The 13,072-nt window shown below is 35.4% G+C and overlaps 2 protein-coding genes across 2 annotated transcripts in view; one reads left to right on the top strand and one right to left on the bottom strand.

Annotated features, from left to right (window-relative positions):
- The window catches only part of rtknb (rhotekin b), a 71,424-nt gene extending 70,444 nt beyond the window's left edge, over positions 1–980 (top strand). The window contains 1 exon segment of the mRNA NM_001328566.1: positions 171–980. Coding sequence (NP_001315495.1) covers positions 171–177 — 7 coding nt within the window. The 3' untranslated portion in view covers positions 178–980.
- Positions 981–5,361: 4,381 nt separating this feature from the next.
- Positions 5,362–13,072, bottom strand: arid6 (AT-rich interaction domain 6). The gene is given in 6 exon segments (NM_001080201.1): positions 5,362–6,956; positions 7,046–7,214; positions 7,516–7,613; positions 8,322–8,374; positions 8,574–8,724; positions 12,931–13,072. Coding segments are annotated over 5 exon segments (1,812 nt in total). The 5' UTR covers positions 8,719–8,724; positions 12,931–13,072; the 3' UTR covers positions 5,362–5,609.

The following is a 13,072-nucleotide window of genomic DNA, read 5'->3' as shown; positions in this document are numbered from 1 at the left end:
TATGATTTGTGGCTGCAGTTCCGCAATCTCACAAAGTCACATTTCCAGTTTAGACTTCCCTGAATACACGGCATAAATGTTTGCCACACCACAAAAGAATCAAAACAGGATTTTGTCTATATAATTAATTTGTTTGTTCACGCTCCTCTCCCTGTGCTTCTTTGTTGCAGTTACTGAAGGATGGAACGAGGCTAAAGAAAAAACCTGTTTTGTGCACTTCTCAACACACCCCGTCACAAGATTTGGTGTGCAACATTTTGGTTTGTTATTGGCAAATCGAAATTAGAATTTTTATTTTTAAAAATTTCCAAAGTGCATAACCAAATAACCTCAGTGGTTTATCATTATTTCAGTCTTAACCCTAATGTTAGAGTGATGTACGTTATTAACCAATTATTATGATGCCAAAAAATGAATAAATACACTTTCATATTCAGTTTGAAATGTTGTCAAGTTTAAGCATTGGAACACACAATAGACTTGCTCGGAAATGTGTTGCCAGTGGCATTAAGTAATTATGGTATAGCATCGTTATGCTATAACAAGAATGTTGCGATTGACCAATCAGAAGCAAGCATTCCTAAGTGCTGTATAGTCATGCAGAATATGATACTATTATGACAGATTTTTTTTCTTATTTAGGAAATTTGTAAATGTTGAAGACTCAAACATAATTTAGCTAAATAAGAATGTTTAGATGGACAAATCAGAAGCAAACATTCCAAAGCACTGTGTAATCATTGAAAATATGATTATAATATGATATTTCTTTCTCTTTAGTCAGTTCTCTGTCTGGAATTGTCAATATGCAAAAATAAGAATGTTGTGATTGACCAATCAGAGGCAAGCATTCCAAAGAGTTCTCTGTTGATTAATGATTCTGTTATTAGTTATTCTTTTATGAAAGATGTGTCTTCCAACAAAGTCATTTCTCACATTATATTTGTTAAGGACTGAAAATAAACATAACTTTGCAAAAATAAGAATGTTGAGATTGACCAATCAGAAGAAAGCATTTCAAAACGCTGTATAATCATATAAAATATGTAGAAAATTCAATATTTTTCTTCCATATTCAGTTATTTCTCAATTTGCAATGGTTGTAGATTAAGGCCCAATGCCAGTTCTACTCCTTAGCCTTTCCTCTCGTTTTGTGTGTTCATGTGAAGGGGTAGGGGTGTCCCAATTCTCTTTAGCTTGAGGCATAGGGCTACGGGGAAGGGCTAGATACCCCTTCAAACTGAGATTTTTTTTAGGACCACACTCGAGATCAAGGGATAAGAAAATTTCCCAGAATACAGAAGCCACAACGACAGCATAGCTGCACCCAGAATTAAGAAGATGCACAAATTAGTATTTTTTGTTATTATTATGAATTTTTACAACAAACACATGTTGTAATACACTTGTAACCGCATTTATGTTTTACCATCATGCTTAAAAAAAAAAAAAAACGCTAAAATTAAAACTGCAAAGTTTTGCGATCTATAATCCCTAGTAGAGCTAAAGATCTTTGCCCCAACCCGACGGGACCTGACAGGTTTGGAAGGATTCGGGCTTAGCTTTTATCATTTTATACGAGGTCTGGCCACGCTTGGGCTTGCGCAATAAATGAACAGTCATGTAATGCATTTCGATAAGCGCGAGAATATTAATCAAATAGTTTGTTACAACATTACAATCCATGCCTGCAAAGGTAAAACAAATGATGACGGAGTTTAAAAGAGCAAATTTTGACTGCGGTGAGGCCAGCAGCCAAAAAAGAACAGTTTAAATTTAATTTATCAGAATAGACTTTAGAATTTTTCCCAGAGATGGGTTGCGGCTGGAAGGGCATCCGCTGTATAAAAAAACTTGCTGGATAAGTTGGCGGTTCATTCCGCTGTGGCAACCCTGGATTAATAAAGGGTTTAAGCCGACAAGAAAATGAATGAATGAGTTTAGAATTTATTATGTTGAAATTGACCAATCAGAAGCAAGCACTCTTAAAGTGCTGTATATCATTCAAAATATGCTCCTGTTATGACAGAATTGTCTTCTTATTTAGTAATTTCTTCATTTTTAATTGCTGAAGACTAAACAAAACGTCATTATGCAAAAATAAGAATGTTGAGAATATTTAATCAGAAGCAAGCATTCCAAAGCGTTCTATGTTATTTTTATTATGAAAGCCATGTCTTCTAACTTAGTCATTTGTCAATTTGTAATTGACGACTAAAAATAAACATAACAATAATAAGAATGTTGAGATTGACCAATGAGAAGCAAGCACTATTATTAGATTTTTCTTCCTTGTTTCTTAATTTGCAATTGTTGAAGACTAAACAAAATCGTCATTGTGCAAAAATAAGAATGTTGAGAATGACCAATCAGAAGCCAGCATTCCAAAGCACTGTGTAATCATTGAAAATATGATTCTATTATGAAGGATTTTTCTTCCTCTTTAGTCATTTCTCAATCTAGAATCGTCAATATGCAAAAATAAAAATGTTGAGAATAACCAATCAGAAGCAAGCATTCCAAAGCACTGTGTAATCATTGAATATATGATTCTATTATGAAGGATTTTTCTTCCTCTTTAGTCATTTCTCAATCTGGAATCGTCAATATGCAAAAATAAGAATGTTGAGATCGACCAATCAGAAGCAAGCATTCCAAAGCGCTCTCTGTTGATGAATGATTCTATTGTAAAAGACGTGTCTTCTAACTTAGTCATTTCTCAATTCACAATTGTTGAAAACTGAAAAGCATGTATGAAATATATTCAAAAAAGTGCACCAGCTTACACTTCAGCACATGTAGTAGTATTCATATTTTTCATGGGGTACAAGTTTCTTGTATTAATGCTCGTCCGGGTCTGGTTGTATATATTTGATTCTACAGCTGGATTAAAATCACTTATAAAGTGAACTGGAACATTTTTACTTGCTACAAGCGACAGTTCAAAATCCTGCTTGACAAGAGTTTGAAAGACTGATGCTCTTTTTTCTTTAATATAATCACCCAAGGCCATTCTGGAGAACTAAGCAAACAAATCTCACGTCAAGTTTTTTTTTTTTATTCTTTTTTTTTTAACGGGTTCAAATACAAAAGATCTTTGTCAAGTGTACAAATTTTATTTAAATTTTTTTAATTAGCCACAAACATTTCAAATCAATCCCCGTCTCACCTCTTTACAGTTTGCATATGTCAAGATTAATAACAAGTTGTCATCGATAACCGGAAAGGTAGGCCTTACTGGTTTTTGGTGTAATTGTGTTAAGAGAATTGGAATGCGTTGATCAAATATGTCCTCATATGCATTTACTGTAAGAAAACAGTCTCTTAAATAGCGAATTGCGCAGTGATCGTGTCTTTTTGACAAATAAAATGTTGGGTTTTTATATGTGTTGTTCAACTATTTTAATAAGTAATTGATTGAGAAATGGAGTGAAATAGATTACACATTTGTAAAATGATGGTATCTGGTAAACGAAAGGTTGTTGGACACTTTTCACAATTGTATCCATAAACCAGACTTAGAGACTTTGAACAGACTCTAAAAAATCTGTTGTTTTTTATATGACAATTGTGTACTTAAGTCGTGTTATATAATAAAATTAATGAGTGGAAGTCCCCGCCATTTTCTGTTTGTGGGTGTGTGTTTGCATGAATGCATAAGTCACAGCATGTCATGCTCCAAATATAAGTCAAAGTGTAATCTATTGAACGGGATGTTACATGCAAGAGTAGATTTTAAGATATTCCAGTTGTTTCCTGTGCAACCAGTGAAATAACTTGTATACTAAACCCTACAGAGTCTAAGGTACTGTATATTGGGAGTTTTGTATTCAGTACAAAAGAAGGCAAAAAATAATAATAATTTGACATTGTGAACTGTATGCCAAAGCTAAGTGGCCTTCTCTGAATGTAAGAAGGGACACCCACTGGATGACTCTGGTCTACAAGGCTCTTCTGGGACTGGTGCCTTACCTAAGTTCCTTTCTTTATAATATGCCCCATGTACTCTTCAGTCTGAACTAAAAATGTCTGAGCTCATCCCAATCAAATATTTTTCCTCTATCCCTTTTAACAACTACAAGTCTATTTCTCAAGGTATGTGTTTTTAACATATTGTAAGGTGGTATAGCTGAACAACTAAACTGTATTTTTTATTTTATTTTAATTTTCAATTTATTATTAATATTATTATGTTTTCTTTCATAAGTCATGTGTTGCGGACCTCTTGGCCAGGTCACCCTTGTAAATGAGATCTTGATATCAATGGTTTCTTATCTGATTAAATAAAGAAACACATCTAGACCACACACCAGCTGATTGGTGGAGATGAGACCAATTATATGGCAATGGTTAGGAGGCCATGATGGACTGTGGGCAAGTTTGTCCAGGATGGCGGGGTTAAACCCCTACTCTTTTCGAAGGACATCCTGGGATTTTTAAAAGCCACAGAGGGTTTATCTCTTATCTGAAAGACTGCCCTCACTGAGCAGTATAGAGTCCCCATCAATATAGTGGGGCATTAGGACCCACTGCTGGTCTCACCAACATCACTTCCGGCAGCAACCTAGCTTTTCCAAATGGTCTCCCATCCAGGTACTGACCAAGCGCCGCTCTGCTTAGCTTCCGTGGGTGACCATGTAAGAGTTGCAGAGAGCTAGCTGGCCGGTAAGAAACAAGGTGAGATATTTGCAATGTGAAGAAAGAACAATTGAAATTATAAAAAAAAACTTTTATTTTAGCATTTTGTAATAGAAATAGGACAAATAAAACAAATTATCAAACTTATATATACTTTTCTGTTTACATTTTAATAATAAAAGAAAATCACAAAATAAAAAACGGCTGCCAAAATATCAGTGCTTCTTCATAAAGCTACAAGTCGTGCTACAGAGTTAACAAAATTGTATCATTGCTTATGAACAGTCTCACAAGCCAAGGGTATTTACAGACAAACATACAAACAAACTTCTATTAATCTTAACATCCAACCGGTGACCTACTTGGACCTTCAACATGACGTATGATCATTGATCACAGTCTCTCCAAAATATTTTAAACTGCAGCTCTGCCTTCTTTCTGTTTAGCCAGAGTAGGAGGGGTCCCATGACTGAGCTTGGTTTCTCCCAAAGTTTGTTCTTCACACCCATTGGTGGAGTTTTGGTTCTTTGGCACTGTGGCCTCTGGCTCTGCTTTGGGTCGGTGTAGCTGCTCTTCATTAGTTTGTCCTTCAAAAGTGACATTCAAATTCTTATTTGTGCTATCTAGAACTATACCAGCATACCACTATCACTTCGGCCTGCCTGATTTGCTAAATATGTTCTGCAATTTGCAAATATTATTAGGGCCTTTTATTCTTTTTTCTTCATCTGTGTAAAGCTGCATTGATGTAATCAACATTGTAAAAATAAAGATGACTTGACAAGCAAAGTTCCACTTCTTCCCTGAGCTGACCCTTTCGATGGATATGTACATTATAAACAAATGTTCCATTCACTGACATGCGTCCATCATGTTTATCCTCAGCATTGCTCTTTTCAGCTTATTCACTGATTTGTATTGAGTTATTTGGCAAGATTATGACATTGACCGATGATCACAAGTGCAAGTTCTCAAAACGTCTGCCCTCTTTCCAGTCTATAGGGCAGGTTAGCCAGAAGGAATTTGAGGTGGTCTGGTAGCAGAAGTGGGGAAGAAGGTATTTCCTTCGCCTCAGTGTTAGATGTTGCCATCACCTCTGGTTTCCTTCCGAGCTTCATGGTCAAAGAGAGTGGAGATTCTTCACTGTAACTGTGGAGTCTGTGATTCATGCTTTCTTGGTTCTTTATCACAGGAACTTGCACCAGTTTGGGTTGAGATGGTCTTGGTGCATCCCTTTCTAACGTAACTTTAAGAGAGTGGTTTACCTGATAAGAACTGAACATCTGGGGCTTTGAATCTGTCGGAACCCCATTGCCACCAAAGAGTCTGAGCTTCTTCATGGCATTATCTTGAGAGATGGGATCTGTCGGGTTTCTAAAAGCACTCTTCAGACTCAAATTGGCTGGCTCCTCAGCTGTGAATGAACTCTCTGAGCTCTCTGAACGTGATCGCACATGGAACTTGTGCTCGGGTTGTGCCTCGGCTTTGGTTGGGTCTTGAAACGCAGAGCCATTTGCTGTCAATCCCGGGTTGGAAATCATTCCTCTCCTTATGAGCTCATGAAGAAGCTTTAGAGGAATCTGTATCTCCATATTGCTGTTGGATTCCGGGATTGGGAGTCCAAGGGGATTGCTTCGGTGCACCAACTTGGGTGCGGGTGCACCAGAAGACTCTTCCTTCACCCAGTCTTTATGTAAGTCTCGTTCCCGGGACTTCATAGTGACTGCCTCTGAGTAGTGTGGTCTGCGGTTGAAGAGATTGACCGAGGGAGGACTTGGTCTCCTTGGGACTGGATTTGCATTGGAAGATGAGGTGAGGTCAATGACATCAGGCTTCGGTGGACTCGGTCCAGATCTTACGGACGCTTCTCCAGTTGATGTCTCATCAGCTGGTTCTTCTTGTTCTGCACCTTCTTCTGTACTTAAACTCCTTTGAGGGTAAAGAGAAGACGCTTCGTTGAGGAACTTGGGCTTTTTGGAACAAGGGCTGAAAGATGAAGGTGTGTCGCTCAATGTTTCAAGTCTGTTTTCTGTCCGGCTAAGGTTGAGAGGTTCCTCCAAACCAGCTGTTGACCTGTACTCGTTAGCCAGGTCACGTAGTGTTTTTATGGACCGTTTGCAAATCTGAGCATCCATAGATGGTACACTCATATATGAAGCAGGCGTTCTGGGAAGATCCTGAGAAGGGTTGAGGCTCAAATGGGGCAGGGTGGATTCCCGAAGAGCGATGTAATTGGACATAGGTGTGCTCCCGTGTGGAAAGAATGGACTAGGCATGCTAAAAATCGGTCTCTGCTCCGTAAACATACTCGGAGAGGTCTTGAGAGGAAAAGCAGACAAGAGATGGATTTAATTAGTTTGGTGCCTGGTAGTTTTCATTCCTTGAATGCCACTGTGAGATGTCATACCTGAGGAAATACCGGGAGGTGTCGGAAATCTGGCCGTTTGTCATTTCTGGGGTACTCCTGCTCAAAGTCATGGTAACTGCTCGGATGGAAGCGCTTTTGGGGTCGAGGACTCCTGAAGACTAAATCATCCCTGTATCCAGTTTGGTGACACTCGTAAGGAAGAAGAAGCCTAGTCGAACAAAGAGAGGTTTGAAAATGTATTCATGAAATATATGTACGTAACATGAACTTCCTTTTTCTTTAAGGTCTATTTTTAATTTTAAAAATAATAATTATAGGCTGGGTGATTCATTGCAAATGTGATAAAGCAAAGCTACGATTGTCATGCACATCTTGTCAGGAAAGCACAGTGTGATCAGAAGTAATTCTCCTTTTAAGGCTAGAGGGTTCTCTCATGAAGGAACTAGTACAGATACCTCATATATGTATATCACAAGCCCAATGACCCCTTTAAAGTAACATGCACATACTTTTCATAGTGTCTGCGAGTACATGTGGCTGCGCTGGTGCTGCGTGGGTTTCCTCCAAGTATGTTGTAAACTTTTTTCCATAGCTGCTGTGTAGTAACCTGGAAAGTATACAAAAAACAGGTTAAGATTTAGATTTTGTTTAGTTTAGTTTAAACACATGAAAGTCAACAAAGATTTTTCCTAAGCAACAATTTGGTCAATATTAATCACGCTGACACTGACAGAATACAAAAACATGCATATGGTGTTATCCTTTGGCTGGAATAGACAATAAGGGATAGTTCAACCAAAACTGACAATTCTGTCATCATTTACTCATCCTCTGCTTGTTCCAAACCCGTTTGACTGTCTTTCTTCTGTTGAACACTAAAGAAGAGATACTGAAGAAAGCTGGAAACCTGTATCTACTGACTTCCATAGTAATATGAATATGTAAGTCAGTGGATACAGGTTTCCAGCTTTCTTCAAAATATTTTTGTGCTCAACAGAATACAGCATCCAAATTTATTTTATGTGGCCTTAATTAATATACTCACACTGAAATTAATAATTCTTTACAATGTGTAAATTACATGTTTTACATTGTACTTATGCTTTATTAACTCTTTACTTTCTGCTCTACCAAATGCTTGACCATATTTTGACTGTTTTAAATGATGTCATTAAAGGTTACCGATAAAGGTTTGAAACAAGAATGAATTTTCATTTTTTGGGTGAACTAGCCCTTTTAATAATCTTTACGAAAATTAATTTTGAATACAATCAGTTTCATTAATATTGTGTTCTGTGTAATTTGTATTTTTTACCTGCTGATAGCCTCCCAGCTCCTTCACTGTTTTGTACATTAGGAACATATCGACTGGGAAGGAAAAACAAAGTATACATGTTAATATCCTGATATGTGTTTATTTTTTAGATCAAGAGTGTTCAATCCTGTTCCCCAAAAGCCAATGTTTTGCAGAATTCAGCTTAACTAGAGGCTTCTCTCTCATTTTCTGTCAAACTCTGCATTACAGTGGCTTTTCCCCCCTGGAGTTTCACGTATGTCTCTCACTCACTCTGTTTGAAGCCTAGATGAGGTATTCTCTCAATAGGAGTTCCTCTGTCTTTCATAAAGAGGTAGAGGTCTTTGAGGAACCTCTCTTCCGACATCTCATCCCCCAGTTCTGTGCTCCTCTCCTGCGGGACGTCCTGCTCCATCATGCTGACCTGGAATTACAGTATCAGCATTTCAACACTCCACGTATTGGATCATTACAAAGGTAACATTTTATTAATAGTATTATAGACTACTTGGTAAATATTTGCACAAAGTTAGTTTTTGTTTATTAGTGTTATAGATGGGACGTCCCAGTTTGGTGTCGGCATCAAATTCAATAAACAAAAGTGATTTTATATGCTTGTTTAATGCTTCAAAGGACTGTAGTTGTAAAATGGCCAAAAAAACAATTGGTAACTATCATATGATATGATCATCATTTTTTTTTGCTCGGGGAAAAAAATAAACAGGACAAGCTGTAATTTACAGTGTAAAATAGGACTATTTATTTTGATGCTTAAAACCTTTTCATTTTGACCCATTTACTGTAAAATAAAAATAATAATATTATTAAATCTAAATGATGAACATACTGGAATTATATGCAAATATATTTAATATTTTAAAAATATTCAATTTTAATACACTTATTTTAACAAATAGGCCTACATTTTAAACGGCCATCCTTTTTGGTGGATATTTACTGTCTGCTGCAAATCATTAAGCAATACAATTGACTAATAATTAAATTATCAATATTAACTGTTTAAAAAAACAACATAAGTAGACATATTTTACATTTAACTTCACAACTAATTTTGATAGTGGCATTTAATTTCATTTGAGACAAACGTTTAATGGGTAATAGGCCTATCTGTTTCAGTTATTTTAGAATGCCTTATATGTGTATAAAATGTCCATTTATTATAATTTATCTTCAATAACTTGGTATTTCCTTATTATCATCCTAATTAATAAACCCCTTTGCGATAGCCAATCTAACTTTCTTCCTTTGATTCGAAAGATGCGTGTGTCTGTTTATGTGTAGAGATTAATATCTTAATCATGAATAATCAAGAACATCTGAAACACATGACTTGACTATCATAAGCACTTCGTGTACCATGACTTTCGGGTAAAAGTTATTAATCTAAACGCGTCTGACGCACACGATTCTTATCCGTGCACGAGTAGAAAAGGCGGCTTGACGGCAATATTAAATCTCTTATTGTTAACGACTCATGACACCTGTTCTCATATTTCTTGTTTTTAACAGGTGCATGTTGATGGATTTCCTGAATGATGTCTGAAAAGCACCACCAAACCTTAACAAATGTTTGAAAAAAGAGCTTCTAAATAGGTATTTATAGTTCAGTGAAGGAACTTTTCCATCTAAAAGTTATTTTAGATTCACACACACAAAAATACGAGTTCACTCTTAAAAGTACAGTTCACCCAAAAAATGAGTTTACAGTTTATTCAGTCTCGAGTGATTCCAAACCCCAGCACACAATTTTGTGTTTAATAGACCACTAATAGACATCTAAACTAGACAGCTCAACTAAAACAAGGCTAATTTTGGACTGTCAGTGAAAATCTAATAGACATCTAAAAATACCCCAAAACTAGACTAGTTGTCAAAAAGACAGATTAGATCGACAACATAGTGTGGTCATTCATTTCTGTTCATTTGATGACTAGTCTAGTTTTGGCATATCTTAGACGTCTTCACTGACAGCCCAAATTTAGCCTGGTTTTTAGCCAAGATGACGTTTAGACGTCTAGACTTCTTTTAAAAACAAAAACTGCATACTGGGAACTTTTATGAGTTTCTTTTTTTCATTCAACAGAAAAAACAGTGTTATGAAGAATGCTGTAAACCTGTAACCACTGACTTCCATAGTAGGATAAGCAAATACTATATGGTCTCAATAGTTATGTAAAGCTTTCCAACCTTTTTATAAATATTTTCTTTTGTGTTCAACAAATTAAACTTATACAAGTTTGAAGTAAGTGAACGGTGAGCAAATGATGATTTTTCATTTTTGGGTGAACTAATGTTTAAATATAAAGGTCAAAAAAAGGTTTTCGCAAGCACAGTGCAAATGAAAATCAATTCTTGATTTCTGAAAAATAACCATTTAGTCAACATATTTTAAAAGAACCATTTGTATTTCTGAGTAAAAAAACGTTAAATAAGTTAAAGACTTTAACTGAATTTCTGATATGATGTCTGTTATTCAGATGAAGAGACTCAGATTTTTACTGACTAGCTCCATGAGAAAATGTTTGCCTACTTGGGGTCAACTTCTTGATTTATTTGACAAATCTACATCTCAAGAGCAATCCACTGACCCCTCTGAGGTTTAAACTATACACCCTCACTAGTTTTGATTGTATGTTTTCTTTGTTGCTTTCTTTTATATTGTCTGTTGTTTGTCCAAAGTACGAGTCAATGTTTGTTCTTGTGCAGTGTGTATATATATATATATATATATATATATATATATATATATATATATATATATATATATATATATATATATATATATATATATATATATATATAAATGCCTAAAATAATTTTTAAAAAAGTTAAAGATTTTTTACCCACACAAAAAAAAAGCCTTTTAGAATTTGCGAACGTTAACAAACTATGATAAATAAAAATAAATAAACTTTGATTTTAAATGTGTTCTTTTAAAAACTGTTCACTGAAAGGTTATTATGAGAGTCCAAAATAGTTGTGAAAACCTCAATTTTTAAGTCTTTTTTCTTTCTGGATCCAGTTATGAATCATGAACCCTAAGAAATTTTAGGCTTTCAAATTGCACACACAGAAAAAGGGGGCTTTAGCTTCTTTGTGTTAATTGCAGTGCTATGTAGTACCACTTACATTAACTCCTAATCATACACTGTTAAGCCCAACAAGTTAAGTTAACTCAAAATATTTGAGGAAACCGATTTGGAACAAACCATTTGAGTTCACAAATAAGTACTGTGAACTTAATCCATTGGAGTAAACAAAGCAATTTGAGCACAGTAAAACCCAGTAAATGAAGAGAACTCAAACCAACTGAGTACTGTAAAACCCAATAAGTTAAGGCAACTCAAACTGTTTGAGGACACCGATTGCTACAAACCATTTGAGCTAAAAAATTAATCTATATGAGTACTGTGAACTTACTCCGTTTAAGTTGAATAAGCTATTTAATTACCTTCAACGCTGAGTTTAAAACTCTTTTTTACATGAGTTGAATTAACTTACTGTCAAATTTGAGTTAACTACTCTCATTTCATTTGATAAAGTTGACTGATTTACAGTGTAGAGGAACTGATTTTAGTGTTTTGGTAAGTTGCTACATATCACCCTCTTTGAAGACATAGGTGCTATGATTGCCACCTACTGTAAAAAAACACATCAACAATGCTAATCGATTTGATGGCAATCAAAGCAACATCAAACCTTACATCTACTATCAGCACAGCCCTTTTTGATACCAAACTACTTTAAATGCATTGTAGAGATGCGAAAAACAATGTAAATTTAGAACTGAAGCTTTCAGATGAATAAAACGCCTCTTATTATACTTTTTGTAACATTATTTTGGTGGTCAGGAACAAAGTTTTGACATCAAATCGATGTACATAGTGTGTTTTTTGTGGTCAGTTTACTTAATCAATATGATTTATAAACAACAACCAGCGCTGTATAGATAAGCTGTCGAAGGGATTACTTGACTCAATCAAGCAATTAGTTTGTCTCATTGATAACTACTAATCCACCACTTATGATGACTGTCAATGACTAACTGAGATCAGTCAAATGAGTTCATTAACAAAACAGTTCAGTTTTACAACAACGTAACTTTTGTAAATAGACTTTACAACTCATAAACATGAGGAAAGTGGATGGAATCTTAAAAATACTTTAAATTGTATGAACAAAAAATAATCTCTGGATAAATGATCATCAGTTGTGTCTGACACAATAAAGAAAGCAATATGATTTGGATCCTCAGGATATTGGAAAATTGCAGAAATCCACTTTACAACCCGTCTATATAACGAAAGTCGATAGAATTCTATACTACCTTTAATTGTGTGGGGAAAAAAAACTAAATCTGGATGAAATATCTTTTTTTTTTTTTGTCTGATACAATAAAACAAAGCAAAATTTGGATCCTCAGGATGTAATATTTTGGAAAATTGCAGTGTAGTCCAGTTTTGTTTTGACCGCAGTGTGTTTTAAGTTTTCCCAAGAATATCACACAGGTTTGCAGTATAATGAAGTAAACAGTTTACAGAATAACTAAAATAAAATAAATCAAGTCACCACCAAGTTAGCATCATCATCATCATCATCATCATCTTACCTGTATCCTCAAGGATTTCTCTGTGTTGGATGGTGTTATTGGCTCCTCAATGGAGATGTATGTAATCCAGAAAGAGTAGTGTAGAAGTGAATATTAAGCGGTTAGTTAAAGCGACGTCCTCAATCTGTCCCTACAGCGGAGT

The sequence above is a fragment of the Danio rerio genome, chromosome 21, assembly GCF_052040795.2.
Source record: "Danio rerio strain M-AB ecotype USA chromosome 21, GRCz13ab, whole genome shotgun sequence".
NCBI classification, from domain to species: domain Eukaryota; kingdom Metazoa; phylum Chordata; class Actinopteri; order Cypriniformes; family Danionidae; genus Danio; species Danio rerio.
Note: the sequence above shows the minus strand (reverse complement) of the source record. Positions and strands in the feature narration are given on the sequence as shown.